The sequence below is a fragment of the Hemiscyllium ocellatum genome, chromosome 3 (assembly GCF_020745735.1).
Source record: "Hemiscyllium ocellatum isolate sHemOce1 chromosome 3, sHemOce1.pat.X.cur, whole genome shotgun sequence".
NCBI lineage: Eukaryota > Metazoa > Chordata > Chondrichthyes > Orectolobiformes > Hemiscylliidae > Hemiscyllium > Hemiscyllium ocellatum.
The window spans coordinates 68,044,283-68,063,671 of record NC_083403.1 but is presented as its reverse complement, the minus strand read 5'-3'; the positions used below and the strand labels follow the sequence as shown (position 1 = coordinate 68,063,671).

The 19,389-nt window shown below is 39.5% G+C and overlaps 1 protein-coding gene across 2 annotated transcripts in view; it reads right to left on the bottom strand.

Annotated features, from left to right (window-relative positions):
- Positions 1-10,295: 10,295 nt before the first annotated feature.
- Positions 10,296-19,389, bottom strand: part of tube1 (tubulin, epsilon 1) — a 43,373-nt gene continuing 34,279 nt past the window's right edge. The window contains exons 10-13 of one of the 2 annotated variants that reach the window (XR_009640962.1): positions 17,334-17,474; positions 16,383-16,425; positions 13,900-14,074; positions 12,257-12,343 (exon numbers count right to left, since the gene is read on the bottom strand). Coding sequence is in view for 1 of the 2 variants with exons in the window: in XM_060821118.1 (XP_060677101.1) it covers positions 12,185-12,343; positions 13,900-14,074; positions 17,334-17,474 (475 nt within the window). In the remaining variant the exon portion in view is untranslated. Of the gene's footprint in view, positions 12,344-13,899; positions 14,075-16,382; positions 16,426-17,333; positions 17,475-19,389 lie in introns of both variants that reach the window. The other variant, XM_060821118.1, reaches the window with a different exon arrangement.

Here is a 19,389-nt window from a genome sequence, read left to right as displayed (position 1 = left end):
AGTGTGTTGTAGCCCTTTTGAATAGGGTCCTAATGCAGCTTCTCTTGTGTGTGTTTGGGTGGAAGCTGTTGTAATTCAGGACCTGTTTGGTGTGTGTGACTTTCTTGTACAATTTTTAACACATTTACTTTTGTGTTCTTTGTACCATCACCTCCAGGAATGGGAGTTGTTTGTTGGTTTCCTCCTCTCTCGTAAATATCTTCTTGATGTTACGTTTCCCATTGTGTTGTCTGTTCTGAACATATTCAGAAAGCAGATAAACTACTTGCAGATACTGAATCTAGCCACAGAGGGAGTTTGACTCATGCCACAGCTAACCAATAGAATAAATAACACATTATGGAACCTTCAAAAAAACGGACTAATAACCAGAATTGACCTACAAAGATGAAACCAGAAAGCAACGACACTCCAAGATTTTACGGATTGCTCAAAGTATGCAAACCAGACATACCACTCAAACTGACAAAAGAACACCAACTAAATCTAACAAAAACATTAGTTTAGATTAGATTACTTACAGTGTGGAAACAGGCCCCTTGACCCAACAAGTCCACACCGACCCACTGAAGCATAACCCACCCAAACCCAATCCCCTACATTTACCCCTTCACCTAACACTACGGGCAATTTAGCATGGCCAATTCACCTAACCTGCGCATTTTTGAACTGTGGGAGGAAACCAGAGCACCCGGAGGAAACCCACGCAGACATAGGGAGAACGTGCAAACTCCACACAGTCAGTTGCCTGAGGCAGGAATTGAACCCGGGTCTCTGGTGCCGTGAAGCAGCAGTGCTAATCACTGTGCCATTGTGCTGCCCACATGGGGTGGCATGGTGGCTCAGTGGTTAGCACTGCTGCCTCACAGCACTAGGGACTTGGGTTTGATTCCCACTTCGGGTGACTGTCTGTGTGAAGTTTTCACATCCTCCCCGTGTCTGCATGGGTTTCTTCTGTGTGAGAAACAAAGCTCACTCACTTCAATAATTTCAATCTGAGACAAGATCTAAATTAGTAGTGTAATTTATTTCACACTTGCAAGTGGGTGTGATGTCCACTGTCCACAAGGCAGGGACAAAACACACCGAATTCAATGAATACTCGATATTTATATAATTTGGTTTCTATATTTTTTTTATCTCATTGCTCCTCTCCTGTTTACATCTTCCACTTCCCTAAGACCGGTACCCATTACTCCTGTTTATCTCTTGCCTTATCCGGCCTTGTCTGTGACAAAATGCTTAGTTCTGGCCTCACAAGGCCGTTTGACCTCATCCTGCTGTGGGTTATTGTTAGACATATCCTTTGCTTATCATTATCTACTCCCTCCATCTGTGCTGCCCCTCACAGCATCTTCTCATTAAGACCCTTTTAATTGTGGTTTGTTCCTGTGTTTCTGTAAAAGTGGGAAACAGATGTTTATACCTCCTGTTTATACAGGCGTATCTAGCTTAACTGCCTCTCTTCACAGCATCTTATCTAGTCACCTGTAATAGCTACCATTGTTTTGCAGTCCCGTTTCTTTCTTGCATACATTTTTAGCTAATACAATAAAAAATTATGTATTTCCTCCATATAGTTTCCATTCGTGTTGACTCAGCTCTTGGCTGAAACAATTACACACTGATGTGAGTTCATTTACTTTGTATAAGCAATTATAATTGCAGAAGTAACATTAATTTACCTATATTCCACATCCGGGTGCTCGGTTTCTTCCCATGATCCAAAGATGTGCAGGTCAGGTGAATTTGCCATGCTAAACTGCCCATAGTGTTAGGTGCATGGGTCAGGGGTAAGTGTAGGGTAGGGGAGTGGGTCTGGATGGGTCATTGTTCGGAGGGTCAGTGTGGACTTTTTGGGCAGAAATGCCTATTTCCATACTGTAGGGAATCTAATCTAATCTAAAACATTTTATCAGCAGATCTGAACACTCCACACAATCATCACAGGAATTCCTAGTCAACATCAAGAACATGAGCATAGACAAGGATGAAGCAATGGTCTCCTTTGATGGAATGGCACTGTTCACTTGAATTGACAAAACTCTAGCCAGAGAGACAATAGCCAACCTCGTGAATAAGTAGAACAGCTAACACAACAGGGAACTAGAATTTTGTTTGACAATACACTTCATATTCAACAATCAAAAATTTATGAACAGATCAATGGAATACCTATGGGCTCACCCATGTATGGGCTCATAGCAGAAGCAGTGATGTAAAGATTGGAACAAACAGAGAACCATTAAAAGAACAGAAATCAAGAACACCCAATGGATCATCAACACCATATACACAGGGATCAGATTTATGAGAGAGGAGGAAGCCAACAATCAACTCCCATTCCTGGATGTGATGATACAAAGAACACAGACTGTGAATGCAGGAAAGCCACACACACCAACCAGGTTCTGAATTACAACAGCAACCATCCAAACACACGCAAGAGAAGCTGCATTAGGACCCTGTTCAAAAGGGCTACAACACACTGCAGCATTCCTGGCCTATGAAGGGAAGAAGAAGAAGAACGCCTTTACAGAGGCTTCACCAAGAACAGATATCTCCGCAACTTCATCTGCAGATACCTAACAGACAAACAACGTGATGCAGACATACCACGACCTAACTGACTAGCCGTGCTGCCTTGTATAAAAAAAGTATCAGAACTGACAGCCAGATCTCTCCGCCCACTAGGATTCATGACAGCCCATAAACTGACAGGTATGCTCAGACAATAACTCACCAGGGTAAAAGACCCAATACCCATCATAGCTAACAAAATTTACAAAATTCCATGCAGAGACTTCACAAATACTATGTAGGGCAACAGCAGATAGCTAACAATCCACATCCAGAAACATCAGCTAGCCACTAAATGTCACGACCAGCTGTCCCTAATAGCCATACACAGATAATAGGGACCACAAATTTGACCAGAACAACACAACGATCATAGGACAAGCTAAACAGAGGACAATCGGAGAATTCTTAGCAACATGACACTCATCCATGGACTCTATCGACTAGTACATAGACCTAGACCCAATATACTAGCCATGACAACAAACAATCAGAACCAGCAACTGGAAGCAGCAGGAACAGAACCAAATAAATTCCAGAAGAACCAGTACAGCAGCGCTTCACAGGAGGCTCCAAAGCACTGAAGATTTCTCCCCTACCTAGACAGGGGACGAAATATCTGCAAATCAATTCCCAATTCGGCAAACATACCCACAACCACAATAAAAAGAAGAAAAGTGTTTTTAAAGACTGATCACCATATCCCTCAGTACATATCACATCCACCTGACTTTAAATTCATAATTAAACTGATAATATAATCACAAAAGATCAGGAGGACACTCAGTGAAGTGCAGACTGCCAGCTTGTTGTTAACTGAAACTTATTGCGATTGTGCAGAGATTATGAATGATGCTTTCACCTTTGCAAAGACTGTACACCTGTATTGTTTGAACTCATTGAGGTGGTTTTAATTACACTAGAGCTGAACTTTACAGACTCCTGTGTGTCTCACTGGGGTAATGTCAAGCTCCGCTATTTCTGGAGATGCAATATTTTCCAATTAATCTTTTTTTTTCACACCCAGATTACAGAAAGCAAGGGCCAGGTTTTTATACCTAACAGGAATGACTATTTATTAAAAATAAATAATTTTAGCTGCAGGTAAACAATTATAAAGTGTAAAACTCAACAAGTGTAAAACACTAACCTATTATAAAATGTTCTCTACAGATGCGTACAGATAGACACAAAACAAAACATTGGTATTACAGCTGAAGGAAAAGCCAGGAACGTAGTGTAATGGTTCCTGTCGACAAAGTTCTCTAAGCTGTGATCTCTCTCTTTACCAGGTACTTTTACTTGCTTGCAGGAGGCACAGAGCAATTGGTTCACAACTTATAAAGTCTCTGGCTTATTGGTTAAAAGCAACAGTTTGCTGCAATTAGTGTGGGAAAATAAATGGGCTTTTTTCAGGCTTTAGGAATTATTTGCAAGAGAGAAAAGGCAGCACCTCCCATTCCAGAGGCCCAAAAGCTTCTGGCCTTCTCGTTCACACTCTGTGCGAATGCCTACGTGGGAGCCATCTTGACTACAATACAGAGGTTGTGTAAAGCATCTATGGGCCAACCCTCTGTAAGGCTATTGAGGGCTTTAAGTGTACAATTAATGTTCACTTAAGGACTTTAATCCACCTCTGTAATCATAATATGTTGATTGGCAAAAGATGGACTAAAGTAGCCATACCATTATTTAAACCAGCATTGATTTAAGGGCAGAAAGAGAGGGGTCTACCTCTTTTGGGGGAGGACCATTTGTGTGTTAGGGGCACAGCCCTACAATCTTACTCTCCCTTTGTATCTTCTCACCTGACATACCAATCCCACATGACACTTGCACTCCTCTTGAGGGTTCTCAATCTCTCCCTGCCCACGTCCCTGATGTAGTGTCTACAGACTCAGATGACCTATTTTTTCCAGGACAAACTACACCAGCCAGTCAGTTCTAGCAGTTAGACATCCCATATTTCTGTTATTAGGGCTTCCTAATAATTCATTCAAAGCCAGTCAGTCAGGACCACTGTTTCTTCTAAGAATGACTAAACTGCACAACTTCACCCCCAAATCTCCCAAATTCAGGACATTTAGACCTTGGGATTCCCTCTCAGTACAATGCTCATTAAGATGTTTGTCCGTTTCCATGAGAAATGTATTTTGGTTGGAGAAACTCTAACCTCCTATCAAGCCAATTTTTGCTGCTACCATGCAGTGATCAAATAACGTAGGAGAAAGTGAGGACTGCAGATCCTGGAGATCAAAGTCTAGAGTGTGGTTCTGGAAAAGCACAGCAGGTCAGGCAGCATCCGAGAAGCAGGAGAATCGACGTTTCAGGCATAAGCCCTTCATCAGTAATAATCTCCAGCGCCACACTCCTGACAGTGATTAAATAAGTGTCATTTTCCACTAATAGGATATTGCCATCAGTCCAAAATGACATTCTACCTACCAAACAATTGAACAACATAATGTATGACTTTTAGTATTGGTACATAATTTTTTGTAGTAAGGCTGATTGAATTAAACAGCATGTTCTATTAATTGTTCATAATAAACAAAATTGAGACAATTGGTCAAGCTAATAATGTGGACCATTTACACTGCAAACCTTTTTTTTTCTCTGCAAAGAAAAGAACTATGTTCACGCCTTGCAGCCTTGTTGAATGACCCAGGAAGATTGGGGGCTTTAGTGCCCATTGCAAACCAATCAACACCGCTTTCACCTTCTTGTAAATGGTTGTGATTGTTTGAAAGTTAGCATTGTTAGTGTGCATGATGAAAGGTTGTAGCAACATTACTCTTTACAGCAAATTTCATGCTATGTATTGAAGCTTATTAATGTTACAATCTAAATGGATAGTAAATTGTGTGGATGTCACAAAGACTGCAGAGAGAAATATAGTTTAAATGAATGGGCAAGATGACAGATATAATGTGGATAACTGTGAGATTATTCACTTCTGTTGTATGAATAGAAAAGCAGAATGTTTTGAACATGTAGAACTTGTAAATAGACAGCGTACATGTGTCATGTAGAACATGAACATACAAGTACAGCAGGCATGTTACACATTTGCTTTTATTGCAAGGGAAATGGAATTGAAGAATGTCTTACCCCAGTTAAGTAAGTCTTGAAACTAAAATATTGTTTTCAGTTTTGGTCTCCACATTAAAGGAAGTATATGATTGCATTGGAGGCAGCACAGTGAAGGTCCATTAGATTGGTCCCTGATTTAGATGGTTGCTCCATGATGAGAAGATTTGTAAGCTGAATCTATATTCTTTGGCATTCAGAAGGATTAGAGACAATCTCCAAAATTTACCTGAGATTCTGAAGGGGCTGAAGTATAGATGCTAAGAAATTGTTTATGCTAGTCAAGGAATCTAGAACACAAGAGTACAGTCACAGGATAAGGGGCTGATGATTTGGAACTTGGATGAGGATAAATTAGTTAACTCAAAAGGTAATGAATCTTTAGAAGATTGTGAATGCTATATTGCAAATAAGTCTAAGGTTAGAATAAACAGATTTTGGTCTCAGTGAATTAAGAGATATAGCATGGAGGCAGGAAAATAGAGTTGAGATCAGCTATCATCATATTGATTGCACTCTGTTTTTACTCCTGTTCCTTTTTGTTATGTGCTGTGGCTCCTTGAAAAAAAATTCCTGCCTGATTGATACTCTGTAATGCCTCACTTACATAAAATATGGACTTCTGACCTTGAATTCCATCACCCACTATAATACCTGGGACTTTGATAGACTGAAATAGTTTTAATAAGGCACCCACAAACACCATTTTTTTAAAAAAAACATTTTCAGGAAACTGGCAGGGATTAGAAAAATACAGTTGAAATTTATGTTTTTTTTCCCCACAAGACAATGAAACCAAATGACATCAATAGCCACAGAAGATATGAAAAGGTTCTCAGCTCCACTCTGATTTGCACCATTGTGAAAATCCTCACGCTGGAGAGGGAAACATAATTTGCAATGATCAAGCCTTAAAAAATTAAAAACTTCAGATTTGCTTTCTTTTTTTTTGGGGGGGGGGGGGAGTTGCAGAACTGAAACAGGCAGGTGATTACTCTCTCTCGCTGAGGAAGAATAACCGAGTGAATTGGAAAGGAGCATTAAGAAACTATGAATTTAAAAGATAAATCTCTAAAACAGATGGTTCAAAAAATCAATGTGGTGTTAGGTTCTTTTATGTTCATGCATGGGATATGGGCATCGTTGGTCAGGCCAGTATTTATTGCTTATTCCTAATTGCCCCAGAATGCAGTTAAGAGTCATCCATATTGCAATGGATCTGGAGTCACATGTAGGCCAGACTAAGTAGACAGATTTCCTTCCCTAAAGGACATTATAAATCCTTACATCTCAAAGATGTCCAATGCTCAAAAAATATACACTCCTTGATCATGCTCTTGCATTAGAAATTATTCCCTTTTATCTTGACAGTGCATGTGAGAGTTGAGGGAAAGGTCTGATGATTGATGATCTTTATTTTACATCCCCTCCCCTACAGGAATAGTGTTGATAAACTGTCTTTTTCAAAAGAAAATCAAGGATATCATGTGATTGGCTCCTTATTGCCAAAATAAAACATTGTTAACTAGCTTTAACTGGACAAAGATGTAGTCTTATGCTTTAAAAAAAACACCCTACAAGTCTTTGTTGTTACCAACCAAGATAATTGAAAATATGGAGGCAATGTACCCTCTTTAACGGCTTGTCATTACTATGAGATTTGTTACTACTTGTTATGAGATTTTAAAAATATCCTTTTATTGAAAGCTTTCATTTCATGTAGGAGACTTCATGCTAATCCTTGGGCAACAACTTGCTCTAAAAATTCTTAACAGCTATAACAAAAGCTGACCACAGCAACTAAAGCGATCTGCAACATTCTAAAGAAAACAACCCACAACTTGTAAATAAAAGTCAATTCTCCCCATCGTGTAGAGTTAACGAATCCATTTAGAGTCTGGATCTGCAGCTTTGCCAAAACAATAATATTTATGAAGTCACTTTTTACTTAATAACATTTGTGGACATAAAGAAATCCAGGCATCTAAAAAGGTAAATGTGAAGATCTTCGGAACATTTTATTTCAAATTAAGCCACTTCTTAGAAATCAAATGGAAATAATTCGAGAAATTAGTTGCTTGAACTCAATTCAGGGAACACACCTGATTGTTTTAAGACTAGATATTATGGCTATTCTGCTTGAACATCATTTGTAGATTTGGAGTTTGTGTTTTGATATTTCAGTTGGGAAAAGCCTGCTACAGAACAATTTATGACTCCAGTTTCGAAAATACTTTTGCTCTGAGATCAGGGTGGAACCCAATTGTTCTTCTGGAAGAGTGACCGAAAGAACTTACCAATATTATATTTTCTGAGCATTCTGTATCTGTCAAGGCACTCTGAACAATTGCACATGACTAGTAACTGAACCACATGTGCAAAATGACAGATTACAAAGCATTCTGCATCTTTTGTTTCTGCATTCAGGAATAACCACCCTTATAAAGAAAAACACTTTCTGACCATCATTAATCCCTACAGAAAAACCTATTCTTTCCCTTAAGCTACGTGTATGTTTGTTTGTTTTGGACTATTTAGGACAGTACACATTGATATAATCATATTACAAATTATGTATTAACCAATTCTATCTATTTATCGAAAGGTGTGTTGTTTAATAAACACAAAATTATAATTTTATTATAAAAGAAACCTGGATAGATCTTTTCATTATAAGTTGATTATGGAGAAAGTAACAGTACACCATGTCAGGATTTGGGTTAAATGCTTTTGTTTTCTGTTGTGACCCATAGTGTAGAGAAACATGAGCAATGGTGCATGCCACCTGTTTCAGTTGCAACATTGATGAGCGAGAATGGAATTAAAATGGGAGCAGCATAGTGGCACAGTGGTTAGCACCACTGCTTCACAGTGCTAGAGACCAAGGTTCAATTCCCACCTCGAGCAAATGTCTGTGTGGAGTTTGAACATTCTCCCCTCGTCTGCGTGGGTTTCCTCTGGGTGCTCCGGTTCCTCCGCGCTCCGGTTTCCTCCCACAGTCCAAAAAATGTGCAGTTAGGTGAATTGGCTATGCTAAATTGCCTGTAGTGTTAGGTGAAGGGGTGGAATGGGTCGGTGTGGACTTGTCGGGCCACGCTGTAAGTAATCTAATCTAAAAGTTGCAGATTTCAGTTCAGAACAGATGCAATGTATAAAAGGAAGAGTAATTAGCCTTTTAGATTGGGAAAATATCAAACAAACAATGATATTTTATGCACTTGGAAATTGTACTCAATAGCTTGATGTTATGTCCGCAATATGTATGAAAATTTTAAATTTTCTGTAAAACCACTTACTGGAGGTGTTAATGACTACTTACTTATATTGTTGTGGTTCTGTTCACCAGGCTGGAAATTTGTGTTGCAGACGTTTTGTCCCCTGTCTAGGTGACATCCTCAGTGCTTGGGAGCCTCCTGTGAAGCGCTTCTGTGATGTTTCCTCAAGCATTTATAATGGTTTGTCTCTGCCGCTTCCGGTTGTCCGTTCCAGCTGTCCGCTGCAGTGGCCGGGAAATTGGGTCCAGGTCGATGTGTTTGTTGATGGAATCTGTGAATAAGTGCCATGCCTCTAGGAATTCCCCTGGCTGTTCTCTGTCGGGCTTGTCCTATAATAGTAGTGTTGTGCCAGTCAAACTCATGTTGCTTGTCATCTGTGTGTATGGCTACTAAGGATAGCTGGTCGTGTCGTTTCATGGCTAGTTGGTGTTCATGGATACGGCTCGTTAGCTGTCTTCCTGTTTGTCCTATGTAGTGTTTTGTGCAGTCCTTGCATGGGATTTTGTACACTACGTTGGTTTTGCTCATGCTGGGACAACACTACTATTACAGGACAAGCTAAACAGAGAACAGCCAGGGAATTCCTAGAGGCATGGCACTTATCCACGGATTCTATCAACAAACACATTGACCTGGACCCAATATACCGGCCACTGTAGCGGACAGCTGGAACGGACAAACGGAAGCGGCAGAGACAAACCACTATAAATGCTGGAGGAAACAACACAGAAGCGCTTCACAGGAGGCTCCCAAGCACTGAGGATGTCACCTAGACAGGGGACAAAATGTCTGCAACACAAGTTCCCAGCTCGGCGAACAGAACCACAACAACGAACACCTGAGCTACAAATCTTCTCACAAACTTTGAACTTACTTATATAGTGTTTCATAACAGGATGGTGGGATTTGCACTGTACAAGTAACACACTTTTTCCAAATGCACAAAGTAGTAAGTGCATATTATATATGAGCCAAATAATGGTGAAGCAAATATATCAAAATAATTTTAATAGAATTATCAATGAGAAAAGTCAAACGTTAAATGATAAATGTATATAAATAGCATGGAACTTACATGCTAAATTCACATTAGTTCATATGCAAAAATACATACTGTATACCCATCTTTTAAATATTAATACTCATGCAACCATTGGTTACCTTTGGTATTTCACTTACAGAAAAGTTTTAGTACGGATAATTTATAAGAATGATTAAAATTTGGTTACTGGTACAAGCAAGAATGCAAACTAAATTGATTACTTGTAGAATCCAGAAAAGAAATTTTTTACAGTTTTCTTGTCTGTTGCAATTTCACAGAACTGAAAAAAGTGTTTTAACTATGGGATTTCAATCAATTCAACAAATTTTGAAGTGTCATTTTAATGCTTTACAGTTCACTAACATGTCAGTATCTTAACCTTTTGATAATGGAACAAATATCTGTGAACCATAACTCTATGGTAGTATTTACTTCAAAATGTTCTATCAAAAAGGTTATTAACTCCCCCCCGGATCACAGAATTGGATTTTATGTAACTCATTGCAGTACTGCCATGCTGATTCGGGCCATTTAATTATGGCTGCAGCAATACGCACAGTCACTGTCACCAATGTTAGATCGGCCTTCTTGAGCATGAACCCACTGAAAGTGACTGGCCCGAATGGAACTCCCAGTCATACATTCAGATCCCTTGTGGATCAGCTGGTGGGAACATTCATAGAAATCTTTAACTATGATCTTACTAGAGATCCTTACAATGATTTGAAGTCCCCACCTGTTCAAGAAGACCATCATCATCCTGGTGCCAAAGAAAAATGTACTTACATTGTGTAATTGTAAGTGTACATAATGTCTCAATGACTACCGCCCAGTGGCTCTGACCTCAATAATTAAGAAATGCTTTGAGAAGTTAGTCCTAGCTCAGATCAACATGAGCCTACCAAATTGCCCAGTCCATCATGCAAACCAGCCTTCCACCCATGGACTCCATCTATACTTCTGGCTGCATCAGGAAAGCAACCAACATAATCAAAGACCCCTCCCATCTCAGTAATAACCCTCTTCAACCTTCCATTGGGCAGAAGATATAAAAGTTTGAAAACGTATGACCAGGTCTCCAATGTTATCAGGCTTTTGAACAGACCGCTCAAATGTTAATTCCAATCTTTCTCTCTGCACCTTCTCTGCAGCTGTAACACTTTAATTTGGAATTTTTTTCTGCTGCCCTGATGCACTTCGTATGGTAAGATCTTCCTGTATGGCACGCAAAATAACACTTTTCACTGTATTTCAGTACATGTGACAATAAAATCAATGTCAGCTTCCCAGCAGATGGAAAACTCCCTGATTAATTTGCAGGATAGAAGGGACTGACACAGCATTGCTGCCCGCCTGAGAAGAGATGTCACTTAATCTCATTTATGATCCAGGGATTAAATGAAAGTTGCACAGTATTTCATACCCTTGGAAGGCTATTCAGGAGAACCTCTCTGGTTTGCTAGAGGCAGGCAGTCACTCTTTGCCTGATCAATGAACATGTTAGTAAACAGTGTGTGGCCATTGAAAGCCACTCCTATCCTTGCCTCCCACCAGCCCTTCAGTGGCCTGGGGTCTGAAGATGACAATGGGCACAGGATGGATGCAGTGCTTTTCATTTGGCCAGCAATTCTTGACAGGCAGAATTACTGCTACTTGGAAACTCAACCACTTTGAAGGCCTGAACGTGGCCAATTAAGTGCATCAGGCCTAGTTCACGTAACTGATGGGGATTCACTACTGGTGCGCCAATAGGTGGGTGAAACTTCCAATGGCCCAACTAAATCTTTGCCAAACTGCCAGGAATAAGAACACTGACTTTTTCCCCCCAATCTTAATTTACTGATGAATACAATGCTTGAACCATCTTCTTGATGAGAACAGCATTTCAAGCTTTCCAGCAACTTTGTTGGTCTATCTACAGTACTTAGGTTTGTCGGCCAACTAACTCACCAATGTAAGTGGATTCAGATAAACACTAATAGATCAGGAGAATTCACATTCAAAATCTTACACCAGGACGCATTTTATGTACAATTTGGCCAGTGTCAGGTGTAAATCCCTTTTTAGATTTGAGCAACAACTTTGTATATAATGCTTATAACTATGCAGTTGATTATTCCAATTTTTGGAAAATAATTATTACTGAGGTTGGAATTGTAATATGGGTTTAACACCCTTCCTTTCACCATATAATATTTTACATTGCAATGGAAAGACGGGGCATATTGGTGACTGGTAGTCCTTTAGTAGCATCCAACTGATTGTACTCCTCGATTAGGGATGACAAAGAATTTTTGGCTTCTGTGAAACAACTTTGTTCCATTCCATCCACCTGGAGGTAATGATGAATGTGAGCCTGAAATGGCAAAATTAGTACAATTTATTATTCAAACAATTCACTGAAACCTTGTGATTGCTAGCAATATCCTATCATTATGTGGTCAAATTGCATTAGGAAGGTAAGTTATACAAAAGAAATGTTAATGGAAGAATAAACAAACATCTTTGATTTTGCTTGCTAAGTGGTAGCTGCAGCTCCCTCAAGCTCTTAATCTTAGTCAGGTGAATTGGCCATGCTAAATTGCCCGTAGTGTTAGATAAGGGGTAAATGTAAGGGTATGGGTGGGTTGCGCTTCGGTAGGTCGGTGTGGACTTGTTGGGCCGAAGGGCCTGTTTCCACACTAAGTAATCTAATCTAATCTATTTTTTTAAAAAAAGTCTGTATACTAAATACAATGCAGACCAATGAATCATGAAAAACGCTCAACTAATCTGTTTTTTTAAATTTTATTTATCCCTTAACTGTGCTTGTTTGTCTGTTGGTCTCTTGTTTCAATGGGGCTGAAAACAAAGGTTATTGGGTTTAAATCACAGAAGTAATTAGATTACTTTGTTGTTTAATTTTGCTCTAGCAAAGCTACTGGATTATTCATAAATAGCTCTATTTTCATTAAGCTACAAACCTGGTGTCCAAATTTATTATTCAAAGAAACTGGAATTGTTTATTCAAATGTCTGTTTAGGAACCACTGGAGTCAATTTTGAGGGTCTTTGATGTTTTTAATTTTATTGTGTTGTGAATATAGAGCTAGGAAGGCTGATGTGATTGAGCTCTCTGCCTCTGTGGTGTAATACTTGTCATATCAATAAACCACCGGGCTCTCATACTCATATTCTTGTCCTGGGCCTATTGCAATGGTAGGTCAGTGCACTGGACGGCTGGTTTGCACTGCAGAGCAATGCCAAGAGTGTGGGTTGAATTCCTGCACTAACCAAAATCACCATGAAAATCTGCTTTCTTGATCCTATCCCTTGCTGAGGCATGGTGACCCTTAGTTTAAAATCACCACCAGTTGTCTCTGTCATTTAACCATCAACCTGGACTGAAAAGCATGTTTGTAATATCAAGTTCTAAATTTTCCATTTTTTAAGAAACAGATAGAAGTAATTACATTGACAAACAGAATTCCTAGGTGAAATTTTCTATAGCCCTTAGGCATGATAGAGGGGTGTGAGCAGGGGGCTTTAAAATGGTGAGGGAAGGTGCAGAGGTGATGTGCCCGCTGTCTTCCCAAACCACTGAATCATATCAGTGCCAAGAAAGGTCATGGACAGTTTTCCCGCCCTGAGGCCAATTGAGGCCATAAGTGGTTCTGCAAGAATACACCACCTTGTCACGATAAACAATATGCCCAAGCCACCACCTCACCAAAGCCCGTGCAACTGGTCCAATGAGTGCAAGGTGTTGCAGCCTGTAAAGACAAAAATAAGTACACCCCTCACACCTACAACAAGATACATCTGCCCCTTCTTCCCAATCCAACTAATGCTCCTTTAACTAATATCTAATTTTTTCTGCCATTAACCCAAGTTCTTAGATACCATCAAGACATATGAATTATTCGGAATTTACCTTTTTCTTGTAAAGTTTCACAAATCGATCCTTTAGATCACTGAAGGTAGACTTAACACAAGTATTATTAGCTAGTGCCAATAAGGAGTGAGTATGACCAACTGGAGGTACTGAACAGAGACTTGTTTTCCAACCTTCCTGATTCCACTGGATAAACTGGAGAGAAGGTTTCAACCTGTATAGAAACATAGGGTACAACACGCAAAATGATAACTGCAGCTTTCACAGATGTTAAAATGGAGTAATACTACAAAATCGTTAATGAAGAAACAGCTAAGTAATCATTGCAGTGAATTTGAAAGAAATTTTAAGAATTTTTCTTTTGATTAAGTTCAATTTTCTGAGATAAAAGTCGAAGTTTTGAATGGGTGACCAAGAAAATAGATGAGGGCAGTGCAATAGATGCTGTCTAATTGCAAGGACTTGGACAAAATACCACATAGTTGGTTGTTGAGTAAGGTTAAATCTCATGGGATCCAGGGACAGCTGGCCAGTTGAATACAAAACTGGTTTGAAGATAGAAGACAGAGGATGGGGGGATACAGGGTTTTTCAAACTGGAGGCCTGTGACCTGTGATGAGCTGAGTCCGCTGTTATTCATTATTTATAAAAATGATTTGGATGAGAATTTAGGAGATATGGTTAGTAAGTTTGTGGATGATACTAAGATTGTCAGTGTCGTGAACAGTGAAGAAGGTTATCTCGGAATACAGCAAAAATCTTTAAGAACTGGGCCATTGGTCTGAGGATTGGCAGATGCAGTTTAGTTTAGATAAATGCAAGGTGTTGCATTTTGATAGGTCAATCCAAGGCAAGACTTATAGAGGACTTGGGAGTGTTACAGAACAAAGAGATCCAGATATCGGTTCATAACTCCTAGAAAGTGGAGTCACAGGTAAACAAGGTGGTCAAGAAGGCTTTCAGCATGCTTGCTTTCAATCGGTCAGAGCATGGAGTTTAGGAGTTGGGACATCTTGGGGACAGCTGTACAAGATGTTGGTAAGACCACATTTGGAATACTGCATGCAGTTCTGGTTGCCCTATTAGAGAAAGGGTATTATTAAACTAGAAAGAGTACAGAAAGGATTTACTAGGATGCTAACTAAACTGGAAAGTTTGAGTAATAAGGAGAGTTGGATAGGCTGGAACTTTTTTCCCCTGGAGTGTAGGAGAGTGAGGGGTAACCTTACAAGGTCTATTAAATCATGAGAGGCATAGAGAAGGTATATAGTCAACAACTTTTCCCATGGTAGGGGAGTTTAAAACTAGAGGGCACAGGTTTAAGGTGAAAGGGGAGAGACACAAAGGAGTCCAGAGGGACAATTCATATAGAGGGTGGTGAGTGTCTCAAACAGGCTTCCAGAGGTAATAGTGGAGGTAAGTACAATTTTGTCATTTAAGTAACAATTGGACAGTACATAGATGGAATAGATTTGGAGGGATATGGACCAAATGCAGGCAAATGGGACTAGATTAATTGGGTAAACTGGGCGGCATGGACAAGTTGGACCAAAGAGTCCATTTCCATGCTGTAAACCTCTGACTATTCAGGCTCTTAACTAGAGAGCAGCAGGTCTTCCCCAGGAAGTCTCTCACAGAGAATTAGAGGCCAGCAGCACATTAAATGATACTGCTACCAGGCACGCAGTGGCTCCTGCTGGTACAACACCCATCTGAGGCAAACGATCACTGTTATATCACAGGATTCCTGGTGAACTGGCTTGTAATTCTCCCTGTAAAGCTGGATCAATACTACTGACAACATTAATTGCCTACATAAGAGCCATAAACTGCCAGTGGAGTGGCAAGGCTGTCCACAGGCCTCCTGACCGTGGAATCAGAGTGGAGGTGTGAAATCGCAGGGGACCCTCACTTGCCATGCTCCTATTTGATTAAATGACCTCCTTGCCACTAATTTACCCAGGGAGTTACCACTCTCTAGTTTCAGACGTCAATCTGCTTCTTCAGAACCAGAGCAGACAAGGGACAAAATTTCATTTGCTTTATTTTAACAAAGCCATTTACAGCTTCAAATTCTTTGAATGGAAAATTAACAGTTGAAACGAAAAACTACCTTGAGAGAAATTAGTAATACCTAACTAAATGTTTATTTGGGTAAAAGGAGTAACTTAGGTAAATGTGCTTTTTCATAAGAAATTAACCGTCAGTTCATATAAACTAGGAAGACACAAAGTTAGATTCCTGGTCTATTAGCCAATTTCAAAGGAAGGGAAGGAGAAATTCATCACTGGTGTACTTTCCAGAAATACTTACTCAAAGTAACACAATGTAAGACTAGCACTTATGCCATTCGTCTTTACATCTGGCTATAAATACTAGTATTAAATGCTAATCTAGTATTCAGCACTTTTGCAAGAAAAAGTGCATTTTTGATTATTACGGAATTTTGTTCTTAAAAATGTATTTCAATAGCCTCCCTTTTTTCCTCCCTTAGTAAATGATGTGTAGGTTTTGCAAAATACCAAAGGATGTGCAGTCACCATGGAACCCAGCGACAAGTCAAGGCTGTTGGAAAATGGTTAAAAATTGGTATTAATTTTTAAAAAGTTACAAATATAGTTATAAATTTTTGCTAACCACAACATGTACAATTTATTTATCACCTATAGCAGCTCATGAACTTCTGTAAAAATAAAGAATTTAATTTAAAATATAACACAGCCTTTGAACATGAAAAAACTGACTTTCTACTAAAATAATTCCCCATCTAACAGGAAATCCTGCTCAAATTGTAATAATTGTCAGTTATTTAAAATAAAAATGGTATTAATTAATTATATAATAGTATTCACATTGTCCAAACAGAGCAAATATGACAGAACTGTTCTCACTCATTAAAAATTCAGGAATGAGAAGGCACAGAATTAAAGAATTGGCATAAAAAGCACAGACGTTTTCCATACAGTGAATCGTTACAGTTTACAATGCATAGTCTGAGCACATACAAAGGAACCTAGAATATCCGAATTTTGGGTTATCCAAACAAGACCGCAAGTTGCCAATGCTTGCATAAACGGTTATCTGGCATTTGCTAATCTGAACATTCGATTATCCGAACAAAATACTTCCTGCCCATGTCGTTTGGATAATAGACGTTCCTCTGTGTTGGAGAGGGGCTTGATCATTCAAAAGGGAACAGGGTAGTTATCTGAAAAAGACGAATGTGAAGAGTGGTGGGGAGAAGGTGGGGAAATTGCACAGGGTGAATTGCTCCTGCAGACAGCTGTTCCAGGTACAATGGGCCAAATAACCTATTTTTGGTGCGATAATTCGATGATTCTGGAGGTGCTTTGATGAAAAATGGTTTCCTCTTCCAAGTATGAAACTTCTAAATGAACAACAGCTGCATTAAATTAGCATCACAGGATAACAAAAAGAATGGTTTCACATGTGTGCACATGCTTCCTTCAAACCTCTCAATGTTTCTTCGAAGATCAGAAATCTGAACATTTCCTCGGACCATCAATGCACAGGCAAGGTACAGGTTACGTTTTGGGTCAGCATACATCAATTGGTGATCCTTACTAAAAGCATCGGTGAACATCTGATCCAACCTGTTTAAATAAAGAATCAAAAAGAGTGTATGCAGCTGGGATGGTTGCGATGTGTTGGAGATATAAAATATAAAAGGAAACTCCTCACATTAATAAACTTGCAGGACGAGGTTTTAATCATAACAAAATCCTGTAATTTCATCCCCAACAATTTTGTGCGTCTAATACGAGTAGATATACTGCAGCAGTTCAGGAAAGCAGCTCACCACCACCTTCTCAAGGGCAACTAGGGAAGGGGAATAAATACTGACCCAGCCAGTGATGCTCATGTCCCATAAGTGAATAAAAAAATACAACTTTAATACAACTAATTCAATAGAGCTAATGTGCAATAGCAAGAAAGTAGATACAGAATTTTCTTTTTAAAAACATTTTATTGAGAATGTGTATTCTGAAATCTCTCTTGCAGTCTCCTCCCAACTCCAAATGCTCATACTGCTTGATAGCACCCTTTGTTGGCCAATGGTTGAGTTTTATAGACCAACTATTATAGCATAGCAGACAACCATTCTGGTTCTCTGCACAAGCAATTCACCAAGTGGCTACTCCCTTGCACTTCTGCAAATTTTAACATTTCTAAAAATGATTGAATTCTCTTTTGAAAGCCTTGATCGAATCTGCTTTCACCACATTCTGTGTATTTAATATTCTAACTGGGGATAAGGAACAACCACGTCAAATACAGGACAGACAGTTGCACACCCCAGTGGAAAGTTGAAGCTTTATGCCATGAATAAATGTGAAATCTGATCCTGTTGTTTTGAATAACACCAACCCACCTTGTTTCAGCTAATTGAGCATAGCTCAGTCACTGAGCAAACTCTTGTTCAGGAGTGAGGATACTTGCCAGCCAGCTGTACCTATGGGGAGTAATCTGATCAGTGCTGCCTCTTTTTGGGAGGGTCTAAGGCAATTGACAGACCAAGACTGTTGGGAGAGGGGGGCTAAGTGTGTGGGGGTTGCAGATGACTTCCCAACCAAGAGTTGCTAACAAATCAGAGGCCAACAACTTGTCCTCAGCAGTAACATAGAGAAGTCTGTGACTGTTGCAGTAAGGACAGGCACCAAAATGCCAAGATCATAGATAGACCCAGGCCACGGAAAAGAAATGCAGGATGAGGGGATTCATGGAATGTGGATCATGGGGAGAGTACAATGAGTTGGGAGGTGGGGGGCAGGAATAGCTCTGTGAGAGCTCCCTCTTGTCCAAATCCAGAGGCCAATCCTTTTTTTTTAAGTATATAGATTTAACAGGATGCCCTTCTTTTGTATTCAATGCCCTACTCATAAAGCCCGGGATCACAAATGCTTAATTAGCCACATTCTCAACCTGTCATGCAGCCTTTAATGATTCTTGCACTTATTGCCACAGGTCCCTTTAGAATTCTAATCAGTTAGTTTCTATTGCCTGTCCCATTCTATCTGCTAAAATTCGTCACTTCACATTTTCTGCATTAAATTTCATCTACCACTTCTGTGTTCATTCCACCAATCTGACCATCACCTTCTGAGGTACAACCCTATCCCTTTCACTGTAATACTTCTGAATTTTACCTCATTTTGAAACATGCACAATGTCTAAGTCATTTATTTAACAGCCAGGTGCCTTAACAGCAATTCCTGTAAAATGTCACATTAAACCGCCCTTAGTTTTGAAAACATTTCACGATTGCTGTTTCTTTCAAAGAACCACATTTGTTCCTATGTTGCTATTCTTCCTTTTTCCCCATGATCTCCAACTTTGCACCCACATTTGCTGTGCAGCACTATGTTAAATGCCTTTTGATATCACTATTTCAACTGCATTATCCACATTAGAAATACTCTTTCCTTATTAGACAACACAAGCAAATTAGTTAATTTGTCCTTAACAACACCTTGCAGAAGACTTTTGGGAGTATTTCCAGAAATCTTT